This window comes from Lacerta agilis, chromosome 2 (assembly GCF_009819535.1).
Source record: "Lacerta agilis isolate rLacAgi1 chromosome 2, rLacAgi1.pri, whole genome shotgun sequence".
Classification (NCBI taxonomy): domain Eukaryota; kingdom Metazoa; phylum Chordata; class Lepidosauria; order Squamata; family Lacertidae; genus Lacerta; species Lacerta agilis.
The window spans coordinates 80,645,583-80,670,554 of NC_046313.1; the positions used below are offsets into that span (position 1 = coordinate 80,645,583).

Consider the following 24,972-nt stretch of genomic DNA (forward strand, 5'->3'; position numbering starts at 1 on the left):
CACAATAAATGAAAAGCATATGTGTGTAGAGGTAGACATCAGAAAAAGCTGTAAGGTCATGCCTCCCACCCACCCTTGATGTAACTGGACACTATGGACATTGGGCTTTAAAAAAACACACACACAACTGCATCCAAAGTTGAAGTGTCCTAGTTTGCACTGTATCGTATGGGCAGCTAGAGTACAGCTAAATAAGGTATTCAGTGGTGTTATTGCTTTTTTATATATATACAAAACAAACATTTTGATTGAAATGTGTATTACCTTGGGCTTTGAGACAATGGATGTACACCCACACGCATGCACACCCACACAGAGGTTGCCTGTTGTGCTTGGTTTTGTACTTTCGAACAGAATTTATGCTTGCAGTAGAGTAGCTAAAGAAAGTAGGGATAGGGGGGACTCTGTAGACTTCCAGATATTCTTGGATTATGACTCCTCTGTCATTCTAGATCTCTGACCATGTTGTTTGGGGGCTGATGGGGAATTGGGGAGTCCAACAGACATCTTTACCCCTGAAGTAAAGGAAGCTGAAATTATTCCCTGCGTATTAAACAGGCTTCCAGAGTTTCCTGGATATAAAGACTGACTTTGACATCAGCCCCAATTCCCAGGTTTCTGGTTAAGATGCCATCCTGGTTTGGATTGTATATAGAACTCATATAAGACTGAAAAATATTGTGACAATTCAATATGCATTTTCCTTCTAGCCTAACTATTGTTTGCAAACTGAAGTAGAAAATGAGAAGGGTGATACATTGTGTAGCTAAGATGGAATAAGTATGTTTGACATGTCCAGATCACTACTTGGGGTATTATTTTCCAGAAAGAATGCCTTTTAAAATGTATTCATTAGAAATTTTATGAACTGCTATCTCAAAACATAAAAAAAAAATCCAAGCAGTGTACAAGTCCTATCTAAATAAAAAACAGACATAAAAACAGATAAAATCCGTAAGACATTGAAAACAAATATAACCTGACAGTGAAGTTTTCAGCAGTGCAGTGATGGCAACTGCTGCAAAGCTAGCAGGGAGCAAATCTGAAGCGTCACCTTTTGTTGCTGGACCCTGACTCCAGCTACTTTAGTGAACATTTTGAGATAACAGCGGCTGGCAGCTTGGTGCAAAGTACACAGGCCACTTGTGTAGTGTAGGTACAGCACAAGCTGCCACAAGACGTCCCTGCGTACTCTAGCTGAAGCTCACACCGTCAACATGTTCTATGAGGACCACTGGATTGACAGTAGGTACATCTCTCTTTTTGAATGTTTGCAGAATGTAAGAGATTGGTATGAGGAGGTACTTTGAATGAGCTTCTTGCTTGCTTTCTCCTTGAAAAGGACAAAGTAGCATTCCACAGCAGACAACAGGAAGTGTTGATAAGCATATAATCACTATCATTATTAAAATAATGGAATCTACAACTAGGTCTCAACAGCACAATTGAAGAAACCGGTGGTGAAATGTATTTGGGGAGGGGTCTTTAACAATAGTAAAAATTTTGGTCCTCATGCTGGTTAGGTTAGCATTTTCACAGCAAACTTCTAAGCATATGTTGTTAGGAGTAAGCTGCACTGAGTAAGTATATTTAGTAAGAACATTTAGGATTGCAATTTTCATTTGATCCCATTGTCAGCCTATTCTTTTGTCTGGTGAGCAGGGAGAAGCTTAAATTCCTCTGACCCGAGGGATTATTTTTTAAGTTCAGTTCAAGGAGCAGAATAGAATATTTCACTATGATTATGCAAAAGCATGGGACTACTCAGTAGCTCATTTAAGACTAGTATCTTGGCAAGCTTGTCTCTACTTGTCGATTCAGTTCCAGGCTGAAACAAGCTCTGCTGGTTTACAGTATATGTCCTTGATATGCTTCACATTTCCACCACCTAATACACAGTTAAGTGATCCCTGCTTTTTCCAAGTGATGGAAGGCCAACATTACAAAATTACAGGATTGTTATCTTGGATGAGAGAGCCCTGGGTACTTAGGCACTGAGAGAATGCTTATGGGGTCTTTGTTAATGTTTGTTTTATTTACAAAGTATGTTGGAAGAAATAGGCCCATACAGGCATGACTAAGCCAAGCATGATATGTCCCTTTCCTTTCCCCTATTAACAGTTTAATAAGACAAATTCTTATGGGGGGTGGTATTTTTGTCTGTTACTATGTTATGTATTTTTGTGTTTTTATATTGTAAACTGCCCTATGATCCTCAGATGAAGGGCAGCATAGAAATTTAATACACAACAAATAAATTTGAGAGGTGCAGCTTTCTCCCAGCACAGAATGGGAAAATAGAGAAACACTTCCTTGACTGACTTCTGCTTGTTAGGCAGCTAACCAAGGCACTGAAACCTTGTCAGGGAAAAAACCAAGAGAAAACACAAATAAGAATAAACAGCAGAGGACTTTTACTCTTATTCATGAAAGCCAGCTCAAACGATAACATAGGATAACAGCAGTGTTGGAACAATTAGAATTAAACAGGTGGCTCTCCAAACAGCATCAATGCGAATGTTCTGAAAGGAACTGCCCTTCCTTTCAAGTTTTATTTTTGTTGTTGTGAAGTTGATAGTTCTTCCTGGCAAGCTGCAGTTCTTCCAAAGAGGAGGGACTTTCCCACACCCAGGGAAAGTCATCCTGTGGCCATCCTGAAAGCCAATTAGCTTGTCCAGAGGAAAATATACCCAACTGCGGTTGCCCACTAATTAGGAGAGTCCTGGAAGCGGAAGCAGTCGCTTGCGATCTTCCACACTGTGCCGTTGTTTGTGGTTTGTGCTGTTAGCAAGAAGCTCTGGTTGAAGTACTGCTGCTCGTTGCCATCAAATTTGACGAAGCCGTATGTCACAATCAGGATCGTGTTATGGTTCTCTGTGGCTTGCTCATGAACAGGCTGGCAATCAAAAGTGGTAATTTGAAAATCGCTTGAAGGCAGCTTTTCGAAGAATTCTGCAAGTGCTGCTTGCCCAGATACTGCATTCCCATTCCAAACGAGGGTCGCTTTTTCCTGGTAGAGTTTGGTCAACGCCCGCCTCCTTTTATCCATGGTTTCATAATAGATATTTGCGAATTCTTCCGCGGCTCTGCAAGCTTGATCCACATAGGTTTTAAAGTTCATCGAGGTGGCCATGTGGACGGCGTCTCTCGGCGGCTGAGGCGGGAAAATAAGAGGCGGAACCTCCCTTCTCTTTCCCGCAAGGGTCTAGAATAAACCCGATTCCCGCATTCCTGCTCGAGATTTGCTACCGCACTGCCCACACATAGCTCTCCCCGCCACCTCGGCGCTTCCGCTTCCCTCCCTCTCAAATATTCGCGTTCCTTGAAAGCGATTGGTCGGGATCCTATCACGTTCCCTAGGTTCCCAATCCGGCGCAGCCATTGGCTTGAGAATCAAGGACGCCTCGCGGTCCTCTCCCCGCCCCGCGCCCCTCCATCTCCGCCCTACTCCTGGCAGCCACGTCGAGCCCTCGGCAGCCCACTAGGCGACGAGGGCGCCTGCGCGCTGCTGTCGTGCTGAGCTGTCCCGGTGACAGGCTGGCAGGAAGTGGCGCCTTTGCAGGAAGTCGGAGCTTCAGGGATGCCCAGGGAGGCGCAGTCCACCTTAGTAGCGTGATAGCCCTTCTCGGGGTCCGCGCTCCTTGCCTCTCCCCTTGACCGTGCTGGGTCGCCTGCTGGCCTCGCCTCTCGGGTCTCAAGCTCCTCCGCGGCCCCTGCAGCAACACAGGGACAAGATGCTGAAGAAGTTCGATAAGAAGGACGAGGAGTCCGGTGAGTTAATGGGAAAGTGTGCTACCCTTGCAGGGCGATCTCTTAGATCTGTTGGTGTCCATACTGAACTCAAAATGATGTAATATTTATCTCATTGAAGAACAGCCAACAGCACCCTAATGAATTGATGAGAAGTCTTCGCTGTTCCTCTCGTTGCCTATAGCAATTTATTTGTCGTCCCGGTTGGGCAGCAATGAAACTACTAGCACGTTTGCATAGCTAAGCAGGGTCAAGTATGGTTTCGAATTGGATGGGGGGCTGCATATTGAGATTTCTGCATTGCAGAGGGTTGGGCGCTAGATGATCCTCGAGGTCCCTTACAATTATACGATTTATATATGAAATTCTTATTATATAGGAATTCTTTTAGGCATATATGTTTTGATTGTTGAATTACTTCAAGATGCTTCATGGGAAGCGATTCATCAGATAAAGGTGATCTTAAGGGAAGTGCATCTATATATCTTGCACATCTTATTTTAATAAGGCTTGAAACTGTTATTATGGCCTTTCTGCACAAGGTTTCTTTTGTTCAACCATAATATACTTCTACTGTATATTTCAGCAGTTGTATACTTTCCACCACCCCATAGCTGTTCCATTTACATTGGAACATTTATCTAGTGTTTTTGCTCCATCTCTCCTAACCTCTTGGGCCTTGCTTGGCAACTTATAAAGCCCTTGGCAAGCACTCTCGGACTGTTTTAGTTGTACAGTTCCAAGTGTGACATTAGGCATTCTATAAATAGTGCTTACATTTAACTGAGTTTTTTGCAGGTTTGGAGAGAAAGGAAAATGACACCTTCTCCTTTCCTCTCTCTCTCTCTCTCTCTCTCTCTCTCTCTCTCTCTCTCTCTCTCTCTCTCTGTATAAGGCAAGTGCCTATTGAGTGGTTTCTCTCTCCATTATTTATTTCAAATATGGTGCAGCTTTGTTGATTGATGTCTGCAGGCCATCTTTTGAAACAATTGTTGTTGTTCAGTCGTTCAGTCGTGTCCGACTCCTCGCCTCCCGCAGTTTTTGAAACAATAGGGATGCTCATTTTAGGGCAGTGTCCTGGCTGGATGAGGGAACAGCTAATGAATTTGGTTGGCAAGAATTGAACCTGAGACCTTGTTCATGCAAAGCATGTGCTCTGTCGCTGAGTTACGAGATATTCTCCCATCACAAGTTTTTTCTGTATGTAAGACTCTTTTACAGAGCTGGTAAATTTCCAAGCTTCTGGTTGCTCAAGTAGTTAAATATATCTACTTGATATATCTACTTTTTGAAATACTTCCTTTGTTTTTACAGGGTTGGGTACAATGGTGTTAATTGCATATAGCTTGTCAGCCTCAATATACAGAATGACTTGTAGAGGTCTTAGCCTATCACATATGAGGAATTCCCAGATCTACATTAAAAGTTTTTTGTTGTTTTGTTTCTTTGTTTTGAGGATTCCAAGGTGATAAATATTCACCCCAACAAAGTTGATGGTGACTGAAATTCAGGCTTTCCAGCTTACTGGATTTTACACATAGTGAAAAATCCTTGGTTGTGATCACATTTGATGTTCCTTTGTTGCAGGTGGGGGTCCCAATCCATTCCAACACTTAGAGAAAAGTGCTGTGCTGCAAGAAGTAAGTCCTTTAACAATGCCAGTCTTTTTCTCAAGGAAACACATTTTGGCATATCTCTGAGATCTCATTCATTCACATCTTTCTTTCTAGGCTCGAGTATTCAATGAGACACCTATAAACCCTCGGAAATGTGCTCACATCCTCACCAAGATTTTGTATCTCATAAACCAGGTAATGGGGAGACTTTTATTTTTTCATTTACAATGGTTTCTTCTCTATGTTAAACCAGAACTTGTCTGCCTGTTAATGCTAATGTGTAGAACTTGTGCTGTGCTGCTTGGAAGAACAGCTGTTTCAATAGCAGTGGGTTGTGAATTGTCTTGGTAGTGTTTCCTTTCCCCCCCCTCCAGGCTGATGAAGCAGGTACTGTTATCAAGCAGCAACCAAGTAGCCTGTGCCAGTTCTCAAAGTGATTCTCTTTTGAAGAGGTAGTTGGTTCTTTCCACATGGGAAGGTAGCCTCCTTCCAGCAATTCCTGTAGCCAAGCTTGTGCCAAAGGTATTGCTCTGCTTTCCTTTGGACCACATCAGTGAGGGCAAGAGGGAGGTCTTGTCACCTGGGCAGCCTAGGACCTCCATAAACACTGCCCAGGCTTACTCCCCAGGGAGGTCACTTCAGAAGCTCTTGTGGCAGGGGTCCTTTTCCACAGAGATGATGTTAACAAAGTTGCTTCTTTCTGACTTCCCAGTTGAGGCAAACTATTCACATGAACTTCCCTCTGTTGCTTAAAGGGATTGCTAATGTAGATGTGATTTCTGCGGCAGTGCTCACTGCAGTTTATTCCACCATTGATTCTAGTTGCTAATAAATGTTGATGGGTTTCTTCCCTGCGTTCCAGGGGGAGCATCTTGGTGTGATGGAAGCCACAGAATCCTTCTTTGCAATGACCAAGCTGTTCCAGTCCAATGATGTAAGCATGCCAAGTCTGCCTCTATATGTTCACATAGGGAAGGGGAAGAGTATGGGAGGCCTATCCTTTAGTGCAGGGCTGTCCAACCTCCAAGAGACTGCGATCTACTCTCACTATAAAGTAATAATAATAATTTATTTATACCCCACCCATCTGGCTGGGTTTCCCAAGCCACTCTGGGCAGCTTCCAACAGAATATTAAATGCAATAATATATTAAACATTAAAAGCTTCCCTAAACAGGGCTGCCTTCAGATGTCTTCTAAAAGTCTGGTCGTTGTTTTTCTCTTTGACTTCTGGTGCGAGGGCGTTCCACAGGGTGGGTGCCACTACCAAGAAAGCCCTTCCCTGTAACTTGGCTTCTCATAGCGAGGGAACTGCCAAGAAGGTCCTCGGCACTGGACTTCAGTGTCTGGGCAGAACGATGGGGGTGGAGACGCTCCTTCAGGTATACTGGACCGAGGCTGTTTAGGGCTTTAAAGGTCAGCACCAACACTTTGAATTGTGCTCGGAAACGTACTGGGAGCCAATGTAGGTCTTGGCTCCCAGTATGTTTCTTACTGGCAGTTATCTACCCATTGGATTTTCCAAAGTTGTTGAGCTTTTTTTTAGGGAGCCAGAGTTGATGAGCTAAGGGTCCCAGGATGGACCACGGATGTCCCGCGATCAACCTGTTAGACAGGCCTGCTTTAGTGTGCAGTCCTGGGCAAGAAATCCTTTTGCCAAAGGACAACTTTGGCAAAATGGTAGGGTGGCAGGTCCACTCCCAAAATGGCCTGCAGCCATTGTTACATTTGTTTCTCATAGAATCATAGATTTGCAGAGTTGGACCCAAGGGTCATCTACTGCAACCTCCTGCAATGCAGGAATCTCAACTGAAGCATCCATGACAGGTGGCCATCCAACCTCTGCTCATATGATATACGCTATTGGTTAAATGCAGTCATGGGAACATAGGAAGTTGTCTTATACCAAATCCAACTGTTAGTCCACCTGGCAGTGGTTGTCCAGGATTTCAAACAACAAATCTATTCCAGCCTGACCTGGGGATGCTAAGGATTGAACCTGGACCTTCTGCATGCAAAGCAGATGCTCTGTCACTGAGCTATTGACTCGTACCAAAATATGTTCTGGGTGAGCCAATAGCAAAACGTTTGGCGACTCCTGTTTCCCCCCAGAAATGAAAGCAACATCAATTAATTGATTGATTGATTGATATCCCACTCTTCCTCCCAAAGGATCCCAGGGCAGTGACATTATACCCTGTCCATTTTTTATGCATCCTAACACTTATCATCCTTGTTTTTCTGCCAGCCAACTCTCCGCAGAATGTGCTACCTGACCATCAAGGAGATGTCCAGCATCTCAGAGGATGTCATCATTGTGACTAGCAGGTGATTCCTTCTTGAGCTGTTCTCCATGCAACTGTTTCCCTTTTTTTATTTAAGGTGTGTGTGTGTGTGTGTGTGTGTGTATCTCCTGAGACCCTCTTAGCCTTATAGGGTTGGCAGCAGTGCCTATAGGAAACAGAAAAAGGGTATTGAAAGACAGATGCGGGTGTCCTCTCAATGCGGTTGGGCGCCGCCAGTCCTTGAGCAATCCAAGCATGTTCACTGCAGCTGGGAAATCAAGACAAAACAACAAGATAATAGTGCCTTCTTTCTTCCCCCCCCCTTAAAAAAAACCTATTGCTTTTTTATCCTGTGGGTACTTTCATGAATATCTTTCTAGCATACGTGGAGATAAGGAATGTTTTGACTCAGTAGAAACTGTTAACAGCAATGCTTGTCAATGTTTGCAGGCAAATTTGAGCAGTAGTTTGCACCTTCCTTTTGAGTGTGTGAGCACATTTTGAAAGACAACGAAGCACGTTGTTAAGGTGTAGCAACTTGTATTTTAGCTTTTGTGCTGTATCTTGTGATTTATGTATTAGCTGGTTTCCTGCCCCCAGTGAGGGCGGCACAGGTTGCAAAATCATCAGTTTCATAAAGTAACAGGCTACCATAACTTCTTTATTAGGAGCACGTTCAAGGGTTTACAGGGGTACACATTAGCACATTTATTGTGGCCCTTTGGGCCACTCCCACAAAGGCATTTCCATCTTGTTGAGAACGTGCTTCAGTTTCTTCCGGCCTGCGGCTCTTGTTGTGGAGGTGGTGGTGAACGAGAGGTGATTAACAAAATTAATCCTTCGTGCAAACTGGGAATACCCCCTCACTCACCCATGTTTAGGATATTCCACCATTCTTCAGCAGAGTTTCTTTTTCTTTGAGAAAAATAAGTGGCTTACGTAAATGTAAACAAGCTTTAATAACAAACTGAGAGAAAACTGTAGCAAAATAACATGATGAGCGAGACTAAAACAACATTGTGAGTCTGAGGCAAGAAAACAAGAAGAGGCAGTTGGTCCCTCTTAACTGACATTCTTAACTGAATATAACGGATCACACAGAAGGGAGGGGCTGATTCCGGAGCAGAACACACAAGCCCCGCCCACCAGATCCCAAACACTTTACTGGTCAAACTAGGTCCCAGTGTTTTTCTTACAGCTCTCGCCACTGTTGTCTACTGTTTCTTTTTCTTTTCTTTTTTTTGCAACATAAAGGCAGTTTTAATTAATAAATGCAGGACAGAACTTTACACCAACACTGATAATCAGTGTTCTTTCCTAGTCTATTTCGGTGGTGGTTTCGGCAGCAGCCACAGCGGCACACAAGCAAAATCCTCAGAGGCGAGAGGCCTTCTTCTCAGCTCCAGTCCCTCCGGGGATGTGGCGGCTCCCAGCCTGAACCTTTTCCCCGCTGATCTTATGAGGTTCCCCGACTTGTCCTCCTCCCCCGCATGGGCGTCTCGGCTGTGTCCCAGCCGACCTGGCACAGAAGCAGCAGCCAAAGTCTCCGAAACAACCCTGGATGTGTTTTTAATGGGAGGAAATCTTGGCTGCTGCCTCTGCGCCAAGCAGGGCCGGGAAAGAGCCATGCCCACATGGAGATGGGGCAGTGGCGAAGCTCTGCGAGAGTCAGGGGCCGGGAACCGCAGGGATGGGGTCTCGCTCTTCATCCCGGGAGCTGGAGCTGGAGCCTCATCCCTGGAGACATGGCCCTGATGTTCGCCACGTCGCTCCAGGGATTTTGCCAGAACGAAATAAACGTTGGGGAAAGGCTCCCTCTCTGAAGTGGGAGCCTTTCCCCCCTCATTCTGGCCGGCCTCTCGCCTCTGCTTGTTAGCTGCTTTCACTGCACCACTGGGCTGCTTGCTGGGCTGCTGGTGCCTTTCCCAAACCACGGCCCACAACGCTAAAGGGTGCGTCCTGCTTCCGGCGGCATAGCCTCTTACGACGTTCAGCATCCATTTTATCCACTCTCTCAAGTCTCACTGTCATCTGACAGGCATCCCCCTTGCAGGGCATTATAAGGCTTGCTTGAAAAACAGCACTTTGTGACATCAGCTGGCAAACGGGGGCCAGGCTGCTGGGTTGTCAGGCAGCTGAATTTTTTTGTTTTGTTTAAGATTTTATTGATTTATAAAGGTATGTGCAATGTCTCTCTTGGATTTTTTATGTAACATTTTTACAAATCAGTTTCGTTTGTTGAGACATTAGGAAGAAAAGGGGGAAAGAGGTGGGCGGGATGGGGAGATGGGTGGGGTGGGGTGACAATGTTTCTGTTTTACTTAATATATGTAGGGTTTGGTGTCAGCGTTGTTTGTGCAGGTTCTCAGTTCGCTTTTGCTCCTTTGGTGGTGAGAGAGGTCGGGGTTGGCGTAGGGCAGGCATAGGCAACCTTCGGCTCTCCAGATGTTTTGGACTACAATTCCCATCATCCCTGACCATTGGTCCTGTTAGCTAGGGATCATGGCAGTTGTGGGCCAAAACATCTGGAGAGCCGAAGGTTGCCTATGCCTGGCGTAGGGTGTGATTGTTCATTTGTGGTTGGCTGTGGTGGTCTTTGGTTTCCTGTGTGAGTGGGGTTGGTGGGTGTTTTTGATCAGGTTAGCCATATTGATTTGTATGCTGTTGGTAGATTTTTGTCATTGTCTTTTTGGGCTGTGTGTGTGATGAAGGGGAACCATACCGGGGTGAAGGTGTCTTCTATTTGTCCCGTGTCAGTTTCAGCTTACTAGTTAGTTTTTCTAGTAGGGCTGTTTCCCATACTATTTTGTACCATTGGTCCATGCTTATCCCTGACAGGACTCTCCAGTGTCTGGTTATGATGTTTCTGGCTGCTGAGAGTAGGTGGGTTATGAGTTTTTTGTGGTGTAAGTGGGCATTGTTATCTTGGAAGATGTTTAGTAAGGCCAATTCTGGGGTGATTTCTAGCACTTGCTTAGTTCTCTTACATATTTCTTGTATGGATGTTGTCCAGAATATTTGGATTTTGGGGCACTCCCACCACATGTGGAGGTATGTGCCTGTGGAGGTGCACCCTCTCCAGCATTTTGGTGAGGTTCCTGGGTGTATTCACGCTAATTTTCTTGGCATTAGTTACCACCTGTAGGTTAGTTTCAGGGTGAGTTCTTTTCTTTTCATTGATATGGATTTAAAGGGGGGTTTAGACACATTCTGGTCCATTGGGTGGGGTTGATTTCATATCCTATGTCATCCTCCCATTGTTTTTTGACTGCGTCTAGGGAGTTCGTGGGATTTTTGAGTAGTATTTTGTATATTGCGGATACCAACCCTTTGCCGTGTCCCTTTGTCGTTAGGATGAGGTTTTCGAAGGCTGTCAGGGGTCTAGTTGCTGCTGATTTTGCTGCTGGATTGTTTAAGAGGGCATGTAATTGGTGTTGTGCTAACCAGGGCATTTGGGTGTCTTCTAGTTTGTCCTGTATTTCTTGTGTTGACAAAGGTTTGTTATTTTTATAAAAGTCTATTAGGCGATGTAATCCTTTGGTTTGCCAGGTTTTTATTTGGAGGTTTTGTGCTGCTTGGTGGAATAATGTGTGGTAAGTCAGGGGAATTAGTGGGGATGGGGTTGGGGATAGTTTGCTTGTTTCTGTTTTACATGCCTTGAACATGGTTTGTGTGTACCTGTTAAGTGTTGTGAGAATTTTCCTTTGTTTGTTTGGGAGGAATGGGTATGCTGTGGTGCAGATATTTTCAATTGTGTCCCTCTCTAAGTATATCCATTGTTTTGTCTCGTCTTCTAGTATATATGGGATTATATGGCATATTTGGTTGGCATTGTAATATGCTTCTATGTTGGGGATTCCCCATCCTCCATCTGAGGTTGGGAGGTGCAGGTATTTGGTGCTTATTCTTGATTTTTTTTGTGTAAGAAGATAAAAGAGTGTAGTTTTCTCTGCCATCATAGAGACCCCTGTTTTTTTAACATGTTTAGTAACTTGTAAGAGTCCCTAGTTGTTGGGGGGGGGTCCTCAGCCTGGTGGTTTCGCTGGGGGGGGGGGTCTGGTGGCTCCCAGTTAGTATACCAGTTGCCCCCAGTACCCGCGCGGTGGCAGTCCTGGCGGCTTGGGAGCCAGTCCGGTACCTCAAGCAGCACTGGCCACTTTCAGGAGCTCTGCAGCTCCGTCGTCCTTGTCTACTGTTTCTGAAAGCAGTCCTAAAAACTTTTCCCTATTTTAATCCAGTTTAACCAAAGATATGACGGGGAAAGATGACAACTACAGAGGCCCTGCTGTACGAGCCCTCTGCCAGATTACCGATGTAAGTGCCACAGTGTAATTCTTTGCTGGCTGATCTTTTTCTTCCCACTACCCCTGCTGTCTTTCCCCATCCTTCCAATCACTGTCTCTCTTGAGTCCCCCTCTTCTCCGTTGCTTCCTGACTTGCTTGCTTCTTTGTTGTTCGTTTTGCCCCTTCTCTGAAGTCCTCCTGCCAAATGGCCTCCTGTTTCTGCTCTCACAAGCATCTCCCGCTTTGCCATCCCCACAGACCACCATGCTGCAGGCCATCGAGCGCTACATGAAGCAGGCGATTGTGGACAAGGTGCCCAGTGTCTCCAGCTCTGCCCTTGTGTCGTCTTTGGTACGTAGGTACTTGACACGCAGCCTGTGCCCCGAGCGAAAAGGGCTGTGTTCGGATAGGAGGAGCGTTACATTGTTTGCCCATCTGTAATAATAAGGGTATATACTTCTTTTTGTGAAAAGCTAGGGTCAGATAATGTACCACTTTCCAAGGACTCAGAGTGTCTCTGTTCTTGGTCCCTTGGTGGGCCGTTGCTGCATTTTGGGGAAGAAGCAGTGACATTCTGAAATTTATACCTTTTGCCAAAAAAAATTTCAGAAGCATTACCTTCCTGAGTTCTGAGACTGCTTCAAGCCACAGATGGAAAGGGGCTGGTGGTGGTGATAGGCTGACATTAAGATGTGCAGCTCATAGAGCACAAAACTTGTGCCAGATCTTTCCGGGGTGTTCCCTTGCCTCTGCTGGAAGGACCCTTATTTGGATTGCAAAGACAACTTCTTTATGTGCCTCCTTGTTATTTTTCTTGACAGCATCTTCTGAAAACAAGCTTTGATGTGGTAAAACGCTGGGTGAATGAGGCTCAGGAGGCAGCTTCGAGTGATAACATCATGGTCCAGGTAAGAATCTTAAAGCCACTTTCAGTCATTTTTAAAAAATGACATGAGTTTTAGGTGTGTGTTTCTGGGTTGATTTGTGGCAGGGAAAGGGAACCTTTGGTCCACTGGCTAAACTTGACCCACCAGGGGTCCCACAAGTCCTTTACCCCAAACCACACCAACCTGCCTTATACATGATGTGCCCTATGTGATGTTGGGGGGGGGCAGGTAGAGATATGGCTGCCAGTTCACAAGCAGGAAGCTTTGTGCACTTAAAGGCACCATGTAGTGTTCTTTACAAGATAGGCGGCACTTCCAACTCTACAATTCTATGATTCTAAGCACAGTGTGGGGCTTTGAAGTCTCAGCTTTGGGACTTCAAAGTGCCCAATCCCTTGACATCACAGTGTTGTATGGTGACTGACAGGTGGACTATCACACCCACCTGTCACATTTGGCCCTGATAGCTAGGATCTGATGCGGTTCTGGCCTGTGAAGCCAAAAAACACACACGTGGAAATAACCTTGACTCTGATACGACCCATTTTTTCTTCCCCTTAATGTCTTCCAGTATCATGCCCTTGGCTTGCTATATCACGTGCGCAAAAATGACCGCTTGGCTGTCAACAAAATGCTGAACAAGTTCATGCGCCATGGCTTAAAATCGCCTTTTGCCTATTGCATGATGATCCGAGTGGCCAGCAAACTGCTAGAAGAAGAAGCTGGAGGGTAAGTCCTACTACTTGCTATTGTTTTTACATCCCAGGAAAAAATGTTCTGTGTAGTGCAACACCAAACATTCTTCAAATTTGATTTTGGGCTTATTTTAAGTATTGGAAAATTTCCCCAAAGCACCTGCAACTCTTAACTTTCTTATGTTAGCATCATTAAAATGAAAAAAAAGTCTCCTGCTTCTAAGAAAGTAGGAAGTCCATTATAGGAGCATAGGAAGTTGCTTTGTACTGAGTCAGACCATTGGTCCATCTAGCCCAGTATTGCCTGCACTGATTGGGAGCAGCTGTCCAGGATTTCAGGCGGGAGTCTCTCGCAACCCTACCTGGAGATGCCAGGGATTGAACCTGTGACGTTCTGCTTGCAAGCTGGATGCTCTACTGTTGATCTGTGTCCTTTCCCCAATCAATTTTGGCTGCATTAGAACAGCACCAGGGGCGTACCCAGGATCAAAACTGGGGGGGGGGGCAAGCCATGGTGGCCTCCCCCCCTGTTTCAGGAGCCGATTACAGCGAGGGAGAACCAGTTTAGAATTAGGCTACTGTCCTCCCCTCCCTGGCTCGCGTGCTCAGCCCTCAGAGCGCAACAGGGTCCAGAGCCCCTGCTCTGCCTCAGTTACCTCCCCACTCTCCCCTCCCCGGACTCTCACCGGACTCTGCTTCTAAGGGGGGCAGCTGCCCCCCGCTCCCCCCCCCCGGGTACGCCCATGAACAGCACTGAGAGCAAGCAAAGCTATTTGGGCTGGGATTCATGGCCCTTGATGATACTGCCTTGCAACCAGATCTGATTCCTCCCACCCTCTAAAACTCATATGCCACTCAGTGGTGGCAAAAAAAACCAACAACTCTTCAAGTGGTTAATACACCTCCAAGCAGATGAATCACTCCTGAAAGTTCAGTTTGCTTTCCCAGTGGACAGCCATGCAAGTTTTAAAGTCAAGCAGTTTGCCTATGTGTGGGAACCTGACTCCTCCTCTTCTTCCTCCTCCTCTTTTGGTGTCCTAGCCGTGACAGCCCCCTGTTTGATTTCATTGAGAGCTGCTTGCGGAACAAGCACGAGATGGTGGTCTATGAAGCTGCATCTGCCATTGTTAACCTGCCCAGCTGCTCGGCTAAAGAACTGGCGCCGGCTGTGTCCGGTAAGTCTTTTCATTCTTGAAGGAAAGGGAGGCTTGTTGGACGCATGCCAGTTTGGTTTACTGGTCGTAAAACTGAACTCTCGCTGTCAATAAAAAGCACTTCCTTGCTGGGTTCAGTGCAGGATTCTCCAGCATCTTGAGGCTTTCTGTGTGTTGAAAAGAGAGGCTTAAGTGAGTGGGTGAACAAGGACTTGATGCAGGAACAAAAACCTGGTCATGTCTTGTCATCTCCAACAGACAGCATCAACCAGGGGTAGTAGCTAGCATTGTGCCCTCCAGATTTTGTCGGACCTCAACTCCCATCATCCCCAGGCAGGCTGGCCAATGGTCAGGAATGATGGGAATTGTAGTCTAGGAACATTTTGAGGGCACCACATTGGCTATCCCAGCTTAGATTTGGTGACTGGTGGACAAAGCAATGTGTGACTATCTTGCCAATAATACTCTATCATTATTGTTATTAATTTTACAGTGTTGCAATTGTTCTGCAGTTCACCCAAGGCAGCGCTTCGCTATGCAGCAGTTCGAACCCTCAACAAGGTAAGAAGGCTCAAAGAACTCTGTGGCCAATTGGGTTTGCCTGCTTGGGTAGGGCTAAATTGTTAGCCCTTGGGTAGGTGAAATAATAAAAAAGAAGTACCATTGATCCTATGAGACCAGCTGATAGGAACAGATTTCACCGGTTCTTTGAACTGTAGCTCAAAGATAACAAGACAAAAGCTGGAGCTGGAGCACAACAAAAACAGTTTAATAAATGGCAGTTTATTTTTGTCAGAAACTTTATGATTCTTGCCCATTGTGCCGGAGTTGTGAACTCTCCCAGGGGCTCTTTTATTGAAGATACTCTATATTCATGCTTACAAGTTCAGCCAGCCTGCAGGGAGCAAATTCTTCATTCTGTTCCTCACCACTAGGTTGCTATGAAGCACCCGTCTGCTGTGACTGCCTGCAATCTTGATTTGGAGAATCTGGTCACAGACTCCAACCGCAGCATTGCTACCCTGGCCATCACCACCCTGCTGAAAACCGGCAGCGAAAGTAGCATTGACCGGCTCATGAAGCAGATCTCCTCTTTTATGTCTGAAATCTCCGACGAGTTCAAGGTATGGAAAGACTCATGTCTGGGGCTTTTATTGAGCTTTTCTGCTTGTGGGATGTGGGCTGGTGTGAGGCGCAACTCTGGTCATTCAGTGTGCTTGTTGCATTCCGTGTTCTTTCCAGGTTGTTGTGGTACAGGCCATCAGCGCCCTCTGTCAGAAATATCCACGCAAGCATGCCGTCCTCATGAACTTCCTCTTCACAATGCTGCGTGAGGAGGTAAGTGGAGCCGTTTGCATTGCTCTACTCATTATTGGCTCAGGGTGATCTTTCTCCTGCAACCTGTGCTACCCAAAATGGAAGCCTGCGTGACAGAAATATGACTAGCTTCAGGTAACAGCTTGGACTGCAGGAATCTGATACGATGTAGAAGTCTTTTAACCCAGTACGTTTCCAAGCACAATTCATCGTGTTTGTGCTGACTTTTAAAGCCCTAAACAGCCTCAGCCCAGTATACCTGAAGGAGCATCTCCACCCTCATCGCTCAGCCCGGACACTGAGGTCCAGCTCCAAGGGCCTTCTGGCAGTTCCCTGACTGTGAGAAGTGAGGTTACAGGGAACCAGGCAGAGGGCTTTCTCGGTAGTGGTGCCTGCCCTGTGTAACGCCCTCCCATCAGATGTCAAGGAAATAAACAACTATCTGACTTTTAGAAGACATCTGAAGGCAGCCCTCTTTAGGGAAGTTTTTAATGTTTGATCTTTTATTGCATTATTATTATTATTATTTTATTTATACCCCGCCCATCTGGCTGGGTTTTCCGAGCCACTCTGGGCAGCTCCCAACATAATAATAATAATAATAATAATAATAATAATAATAATAATAATAATTAATAATAATAATAATATGTTGTTGTTGTTAGTGGTACCTCGGGTTACAGACGCTTCAGGTTACAGACGCTTCAGGTTACAGATTCCGCTAACCCAGAAATAGTACCTCGGATTAAGAACTTTGCTTCAGGATGAGAACAGAAATCGTGTGGTGGCGGCAGCGGGAGGCCCCATTAGCTAAAGTGGTACCCTCAGGTTAAGAACTGTTTCAGGTTAAGAACGGACCTCCAGAATGAATTAAGTTCTTAACTCGAAGTACCACTGTAATTACTACTACTACTACTACTATTTCCCCACTTGAGTAATGTCAGTCAGATGCTGCTACTGCTCACAGGGCACATGCCTGGTGCAGGCATGATACTTGCTTGTCAATATTAGCTAAAACCCACTCACCATTTCCTGCAGAAAAGCATTGCTTACTGATTATGCTGTACTTATTTGTAGACCGGATGTGATGAACTCACATACAAGGCCCGTTTGTGTGTGTAGGTGTGTGTTTTAATGGGCTTGGGCGTCAAACGTGTTGGTGGAGCAGGCACACCAGCCCTGCCCCCAACATTTCCACCTACTTCACTCCTGACCTTTCTGTGGTGTGGGGCAAGGTCTGAAAGGGGCTTCCAGGAGCATTTAGTGAACATCCTTAGAAGCCTCCGCATGACTGGGAACCTTGATAAAGCAAAGCAGTCACAAGGAGACTTTTTCATGCATTTAGTCAAGCACGCTTAGAAGACCACATCAGACCTTCCCACTCAACATGGATCAGGTGCACACAAGTGCGCATGAGGACAGTGGGGGCCCTATGCAGTCCGTTTAATGTGTAAATAAGGCTACAGTTTGGGTTGAGGGATTTTCTAAGGTGTTAGAATTATTTTAAAAAAAAAACTGTCAGCCTATCTCCATATTTTAGATTAGGGAAAGGGAGATGTTTTGGGTCCATGGGCCAGGTCCTTATCAGAATTGACAGGTGGGTGCTAGTTTTGCCAACCCTGGGTCCTAGCTGCCACCTGTCTTGCCACCTCCTTTAGAATGGGCACCAGCTCCCAGCCAGTTGTTGGCCATTTCAACTCACTTCCCCCCCCCACCTGAAAATCTGCTCTTGGGAATCTTATTAGCAGCCTGAGTTGTATCAGCTGTTTCCTTTGCCTTGCAAAGGAATGAGTTATGGTAACCCTTTAGCCATTTTTACAGGCAGATCACTGACAGAAGTCAATTATTTTTCCAGATACTTCTTTTTCTTTAAAAAAGAAATCTGATGTAATGTCTGTTTTTCTAAATATATTAACCAGCTGCCAATATTTTCAGTTGTACTGCTTTCTGGTAAGATCTGGATAAAACTATGACTGTTTAGGCTGATTTTTCTTTCCCTCTGAAAATGGAATGTTCTGTTCTGATAGCTTTTTGTGTGGGTGGAGAGTATCGTCCTAAGTATTCTGGTTTCAGATGTTCTTTCCATTCAGTTTATTCCTAATGGCTCCAGGGCAAATAATTTGAGACGGCTGCAGCTTCAAATATGGACCGAACTTTAGATGAGGCAGCACATTTTTAAATCCTATAGGGCAAACAATGGTTTCTTTCCCTGCAAACATAGCCTATTCTACTTGTAATAAGCAGCTGTTGGTTGTATCAGGGAAGATGAAATGCTCTTGTTTTCCTAGCACAGGCTTCCTCAACCTCGGCCCTCCAGATGTTTCTGGCCTACAACTCCCATGATCCCTAGCTAGCAGGACCAGTGGTCAGGGATGCTGGGAATTGTAGTCTCAAAACATCTGGAGGGCCGAGGTTGAGGAAGCCTGTCCTAGTGTGTCATTTTATGAAAGAATCCAATATTCTGTTTATTTGGGGGCTTCATGAACATGAAAATATTATTGCTTGATGGGCTGTCCCACCTCTGTCCATCCATTCTGTTTGATATGTGCCTTAATTTTGTTCTTGAAAATCTTCCTGCCAACGCTGTGCTTTATAGCCAGTCCCTGGGGACTCCTCAGCAGAAGATTTAGGCTTGGAACAGAAGAAATGCAGAGCTTCAAAACCCAGCGCTCTGCATGCTGGAAGCTGTACTCAGGGTGCCTCCAGGCTGTCGGTGTTTTGTGGAAGGGATTCAGGCACTTGCCGGATCATTAGTTTTATGCAATTAAAGTGGATTAAAGTGTTCTGCCTCCCTAGCACAACAAATCCACTTTTTAAAAAGGACACTCTTTGATTTGGAAAGTGACAGGGAAGTGCACTGAAGTGCGAGTTGAACAAATGATTAATGGGAAGATGTCTAACTACCCAGCAAGCAAATTAGGATGAGTGTAGGATGAATGCTCATTGTCCCTACAACAACCCAACTGGCATGAATGCTCAGCACAGATTGGACTTGATCTAATCTCTGTATAAGCTTTGTGCAGACAAATTGGGAAGAATGCTGAATAGACAGGTTGTCTTGAACAGCCCTAAGGCTTTTCCTTTTGCACCTGTGCCTTCCAGTAAACCCTGTCTCTGCACTTTTTTCAGGCTTTTATTCTCAGCCATATGAATGAGGCACCCTTTTTGGTACCCCGTCTTCTTTTTCCAACAGAAAGCAGCAAGCAAAAGAATTATAAAAATGCAAATTGGTTGGAGCGGGACAATGGAACAGGCGGGGTGGTGGCAGCAGGGTGTCCCTTTCTAAAATGAAAGCATAAAATCCTAAAGATTCCAGAATCTTTGCTAAACACTGCAGATGAGTAAGCGCCCTGACACCTTCTTGCCTTGAAATGCAGATGAAAATTCATTATTACCCAGTAGCTTTTCTTTTCTTTTATTTTTAAGAAAGGTGCTGTAAAAATAGAGCCACTATCCTCCACCGAGCTTTTACCCTGACTCATTCATGTTCCTGTCCAGGGTGGCTTTGAGTACAAGCGAGCCATTGTTGAATGTATCATCGGCATCATTGAGGAGAACTCGGAGAGCAAGGAAACCGGACTCTCCCACCTGTGCGAGTTCATTGAGGACTGCGAGTTCACTGTCCTGGCCACCCGCATTCTCCACCTGCTGGGCCAGGAAGGGCCGAAGACCAACAACCCTTCAAAGTACATTCGTTTCATTTACAACAGAGTCGTCTTGGAACACGAGGAAGTCAGGGCAGGTACATGCGCACACACACACACACACAAGGAGCTTACTGAGTCAGGTTGTTGGTCAGTCTAGCTCAGGATTGTCAAGGCTGCCTGGCTGTGGCTCTCCAGGATTCAGGCAGGCAGGAGTCTTTGCTGTCCAGAGGTGCCAGGATTGGAACCTGGGACCTACTGCCTGCAAAGCATGACAGCCTCTCCTCTTTATGCTGTTGGGGGTAACTGAGTTTTCCTGACTTGAAATCAAATCAAGGTAAATGCTCACTTGGGACCAGGGTTTAAATTTTAAAATGGGAACATTGCTTGATTTCTTCTGAACATTTTTTTCCTTATGAAGCAGGGATGGGGAACCTGTAAGTCTCCAGGTGCTGTTCGACTTCAACTCCCATAAGCCCCAGCTGGAAGGGACAATGGACAGGGATGGTAGAAATTGTAGTTCAGCAGCATCTGGAGGGCAACAGATTCTCCATTCCTGACATAAAGAATGTACTGATAAAGAGCACTGATACCTTACATGTTATAAGAGAATATCAGCTGCAAGGGATAGTTCAGATAATTCTGTTATATGAGGTTCTAATGATAACATAAAAGCTATTGGTTCCTGGTTCAGTCCTGTGAATATATTCCTATTCCATGCATAGCTAAACCTTTAAGGCACTGGTTTTCAACCAGTGTGCCGTGGCACCCTGGGGTGCCTTGAATGATGGTGAGGGGTGCTGCAGGCAACACTGGCCTCTGTCCCTCTCTCCTTCCCTCCCTCCTCTGATGCCCTCTTGCGTCTCTGCCTCCCAAAGGCTTGCACAACTGTTTGTTGCAGCAGCCCTGGCTACAAGCTCCCCAGGTGAAGGATGCTTCTGGTGCTGGCCAGGGGTTGCTTCCCAGCCCCCTGTGGGGCAGTGTGAGGAGGCACCTCTCTTTGGGACAGGGGAAGCAGCTCAGAGAGCAGGGGCGGCAGCTACGGCTGTCCAGAGGAGTCCCAAGGAGAGGGGAGAAGAGAGGAGGCTGAGGGAACCCTCCACAAGGGAAGGTGTTCAAAAAAGGGTGAGAGGCTGCAGGCAAGGGGTGACATAACTGGGCTCCTGAGCCCCACAAGGATGCCACAGAAAGAAGGTAGTTGGTCAAGGTAGCTGTGGACCCAAAAAAGTTGAAAACGTCTGCTTTAAGGGTCTGCCCACATTGTCTTCTCCAGCTGATCATCCCTCTTTCCTTTCTTGCTTACAGGTGCTGTGAGTGCTCTGGCTAAATTTGGGGCTCAAAATGAAGAAATGCTCCCCAGTGTCCTCGTGTTGCTGAAGAGGTGAGTTGTGATTAGAGCAGCATGACCACATAGACCCATCCAAGGACGTGTCCACACCTTCCTTGTTCAGTACTGCAGCACCAGGCAGAAACACAAAAAAACTCTTCCTGGGAAAGGTGGGCAGTTTTTTGCTGTTGAGACAGCTCTGGAAAAAGCCAGACATGCTGACTGTGTGGCCTAAGCTGATTTCATAATTACTCCTGCTTCTGTGTGGTCAGAGAAGGCTGGCATGGACTACAGTAGCCTGCAGGAATCTGATTGGGTGTGGAAGTCCTGCTGATTTTCCCCAAGCAAACAATGCACAGACCTGTTTTAAATTTCTGGCTGCCTTCTGATTTAGAAAAAATGGCTGGCTGGTCAGTGCTACTGGAAACCCAGCCAGATAGGCAGGGTATAAATAATAACATAATAATAATAATAATAATAATAATAATAATAATAATAATAATAATGTTATTTTATACCATTGCAGCAAGGACTGCTGCTGTTGGATCCATGTCCCTGGCCAAAGAGGCAGAGCAGACAGAATCGAGACATCAGGGTTTCAGGCGGCTGGATTTGAGGATAGAATCAGTGCAGAAGGCTTAAGAAAATGAACAAAACATTTTCAATGGGAGCAGTAGTATCTCACTTTGCAAATCCCCAAAATAATAAAAACCGGAGGAAGGGAAACGCAAAATTGGAAAATGCCGAATAAAAATATAAGACTTCCTGAGATGGAATGGAGGGGAACTGTTAGAGGCCTAAACATAATAACCAAAAAGTGCTGACACAGCCTTGGGTTTGCTTCCAGAAGGAGGATTGAAGGAGGGCAGGTGTTGCGTGCACTGATGCAGCGCTCTGATCTTAGTCTCTGCAGCAGATTAGGAGCTTAGCAGGGTCAGCACAGATGCCTTGGTCTAAAGAAGGGACTGTTCCCAGGCTCAGGTGCACTGAGGTGGCCACCCATTGCAGATTCACTCTTGTATTCGGCACCACAAAACAATCTTAATGGGCTCCAAGTAAGCAGCTGTTTCCTGGCAGTTGTCAGCACTGGGGCAGGCAGGCTATATATTCTGCTGATCCCCTCACCGCAGAGCATGCCGCCCTCTTTCTTGACCATCTGGATTGGATTAACTTGGATAGGTCCATGTGAATTTAAGTGATTCCCACTGAGGAGAGCTCTCTGATCTTGATTTCAGGTGTGTGATGGATGATGACAATGAAGTGAGAGACAGGGCCACATTCTACCTGAGTGTCTTGGAGCAGAAACAAAAAGCCCTCAATGCTGGCTACATCCTGAACGGTAATCAAGATGTCGATTTGGGGGCATGTGAAACGTAAAGTCACATTTATGACTAGAATTTGACATAATGTGGAACAGGGGTTTGGGGGAGTTTAAAAAAAAAAAATCTTGAAGACCGTGACAAAGATTTGACAGTTAGAATTGTAGGTGCTGTAGTTTGGCTTGAAACTTCTGTTGGGTTTTTCTTTTTCTTTTCTTTTTAAAAAGCTGACTTTCAAATTGCTCAGGCTAGATTAGGAAGCTGTTTTGTAGTCCCGGGGCAAATTTTATACTGATATCAAAATTGTTCACAATCACATAAGACAAACCAAAAAGAAAGTCATGCATGCATCTGAATAAACCCTTAGCTCTGACTCGGGGAACTTAAAATTCTCAACTTGTTTACCCTACCACCCCCAAAACAAGGCTACCCCTAGCTTACTATTTAAAAACAAATAAATAAATTATTTTATTGAAAAGTTTCAATGAGAAGATAAAGTAGAAGGAAAGGGGGGGGGGAATGAAAAATGAAGAGAGCCCCGTAGCTTACTTAACTCTTATTTATGCTAAAATTCACCACACTGGCTCTTGCCAAAGCTACATACAGACTGACAAGGCCGCCTCAAAATGTTTAACCTTCCTGAAGTAAAGCACAAGTCTTCCCCTTCTCCTCCCAACTCCCCATTCCACATGGAGAAGCCAGCTGGCCTGGCCTCAGAACCTTCCTTTGACACTGGTGATGGGATAGCATCCTATGCTGCATATGAGACAGCTGGCTAGTTTTGGGGAGCCAAAAGAGGCTGTGCAGCATACGTGCAGGTCTATCCTCCAATGGAAGGGAATGGCCAGGAGGCTTAGGAGGGACCGGACCCTGCTGCCCATTTACCCCAGTCTGCTGCCCAAGGCACTTTGCCTAACAGTAGGGCCGGCTGTGCAGATTTATTCCCCTTCTATCCCAACCTAGTAACCATCACCTTCCAACCAGCTCATCATTTCCACCTTTAATGTAGAACAGTGCAGTTCCTCTCAGCTGCCAAGGGGTTGGTTAGAAAGAAGGAACAGGAAGGAAGGCAATAGATGACCCCTTATTTCCACACCCGCCAAGCTAGGACACCAAAGTGTGTTGTGCAGCATTGATGAATTGATGGTGTAGTAGGGGAAGGCTTGATGGATAGCTCTGAAGGCTCCTTTTCGGTTGCCAGCATTTCCTGATACTTTTCAAGTCTGTCTAATCTTTCTGTGGGTCAGTGGAGATGGCTTCGTGTAGCATGAAGGGCAAATGGGGATTGTAGCCTGATTTCCAGATCTGCTTCTCTTCCTGTGCAGATTGTATAATAAGGCATGGCAGAGCCTCTGTGCCCCCTGAGCCATTAATGGGAACAGATGCATGCCAGTTGTTTTGTACACAGCTCTCAGGAGGAGAGTCATCTCCATAGGTACCCTTTTAAGGTTATGAGTGTCCCTGGCTCCCTGAAATGCAGATATTCATCAGGAATGGATTTGCAGTGAAGCATTTGGTTCCTCTGCATCTGGATAGGAATATCTCCTCAGTGGGTAGTTGCTCCTAGCTCAATCAGCAACCCATTTAAGCTGTAGGGGATTAAATTGGCCCCAAGCCAAGCCCTTTAAGCAGGTTTGGGATGAGGCCATATGGAAGAGCAGATGTGGAGACTTAATTGAGCTCTGATTTATAAGGCGACAAAGAGGTCCCTGGTTTCCTGTTAAGTTCAATTTGGTCACCCTTTCTCTTCTCCAGGATTGACTGTATCCATCCCTGGCCTGGAGAGGGCGCTACACCAATATACACTGGATCCTTCTGAAAAACCCTTTGACCTGAAGTCTGTTCCCTTGGCAACTGCCCCCATCACTGAACAAAGAACAGGTAATTGTAGAAATAACAAGGGACAAACTTTCTCATCAGTGTCTAGGGCAGCACGTTTCTTGGGGACTTTCCAGTTCTCCCTGCCCTTTCAGGGTGGCCCAGCTTGAATTTCATGGGCCCTTTTCTGACTATGTGAGACTTAAAAGTTCTGTGGATCTTAGCCTTGTCATACCATAGGTATGCATGCCAACCGAACATATTATCATATCCTTCCAAGTCCAATACATCAACATTCTCTAGTTTGAACCAATCCTTTAACCAGCAAAAAGGCCAGCTGCTTCAAAGTAAAGTCTTAAGTCCGGCAGGGCAAAGCCTCCTCTCTCTTTAGAGTCTGTTAAAATCTTAACTTGATTCTTGGCTTTTTGCCCTGCCATATAAACCTTGATAAGTCCTTTTGCCATTTCTTAAAACAATCCAGTTTGTCCAAAATTGGTATGGCTTGGAATAAAAACAGCATCCTTGGTAGGACATTCATTTTTATCACGGCAATTCTTCCCATTAACGACAATTTCAATCTTGTCCATATCTCCATGTCTTTCTTTATTTCCATCCACAGTTTTCGTAGTTGTCCTTGTACAGGTTCAGATTCTGGTTGTGAGATTGATACCTATATATTTTACTGTTTTGACAAATTGAGGCCAGTGCCTTCCTGTATTCTTTGAATTTGTTCTGCACTCATATTTTTTCCTAAAACTTTGGTTTTCTGCTTGTTTAATTTGAAACCAGCTACAAGTCCAAATTGTTCAATTATTTCCAAGGCTCTGGGGACACTGCTTTTCCGGTTCCTGCAGGGATAACATCAAATCGTCTGCGA

General features: G+C 45.4%; 2 protein-coding genes across 3 annotated transcripts in view; one reads left to right on the top strand and one right to left on the bottom strand.

The window, feature by feature from the left end:
* The first annotated feature begins 1,166 nt into the window (after positions 1-1,166).
* The window catches only part of COPG1 (COPI coat complex subunit gamma 1), a 36,907-nt gene continuing 13,101 nt past the window's right edge, over positions 1,167-24,972 (top strand). The window contains exons 1-17 of one of the 2 annotated variants that reach the window (XM_033141019.1): positions 1,167-1,245; positions 5,338-5,390; positions 5,481-5,561; positions 6,229-6,300; positions 7,614-7,693; positions 11,889-11,964; positions 12,193-12,285; positions 12,756-12,842; positions 13,393-13,550; positions 14,558-14,691; positions 15,164-15,231; positions 15,606-15,794; positions 15,913-16,008; positions 19,486-19,729; positions 20,937-21,012; positions 22,194-22,297; positions 24,033-24,158. In XM_033141019.1, the coding sequence (XP_032996910.1) occupies positions 1,218-1,245; positions 5,338-5,390; positions 5,481-5,561; positions 6,229-6,300; positions 7,614-7,693; positions 11,889-11,964; positions 12,193-12,285; positions 12,756-12,842; positions 13,393-13,550; positions 14,558-14,691; positions 15,164-15,231; positions 15,606-15,794; positions 15,913-16,008; positions 19,486-19,729; positions 20,937-21,012; positions 22,194-22,297; positions 24,033-24,158 (1,765 nt within the window). In that variant the 5' untranslated portion in view covers positions 1,167-1,217. Of the gene's footprint in view, positions 1,246-3,525; positions 3,772-5,337; positions 5,391-5,480; positions 5,562-6,228; positions 6,301-7,613; positions 7,694-11,888; positions 11,965-12,192; positions 12,286-12,755; positions 12,843-13,392; positions 13,551-14,557; positions 14,692-15,163; positions 15,232-15,605; positions 15,795-15,912; positions 16,009-19,485; positions 19,730-20,936; positions 21,013-22,193; positions 22,298-24,032; positions 24,159-24,972 lie in introns of those variants that run through there. The other variant, XM_033141018.1, reaches the window with a different exon arrangement.
* LOC117041810 (NTF2-related export protein 2-like) lies at positions 2,390-3,280 on the bottom strand. Its single transcript, XM_033141020.1, has one exon. It carries the CDS (start codon positions 3,131-3,133, stop codon positions 2,708-2,710), a length of 426 nt encoding a protein of 141 aa, XP_032996911.1. The 5' UTR covers positions 3,134-3,280; the 3' UTR covers positions 2,390-2,707.

What these genes read in the sequence shown, in the direction of transcription:
- LOC117041810 (XM_033141020.1), bottom strand. Translation starts at nt 3,133, where the DNA reads ATGGCCACCTCGATGAACTTTAAAACCTATGTGGATCAAGCTTGCAGA.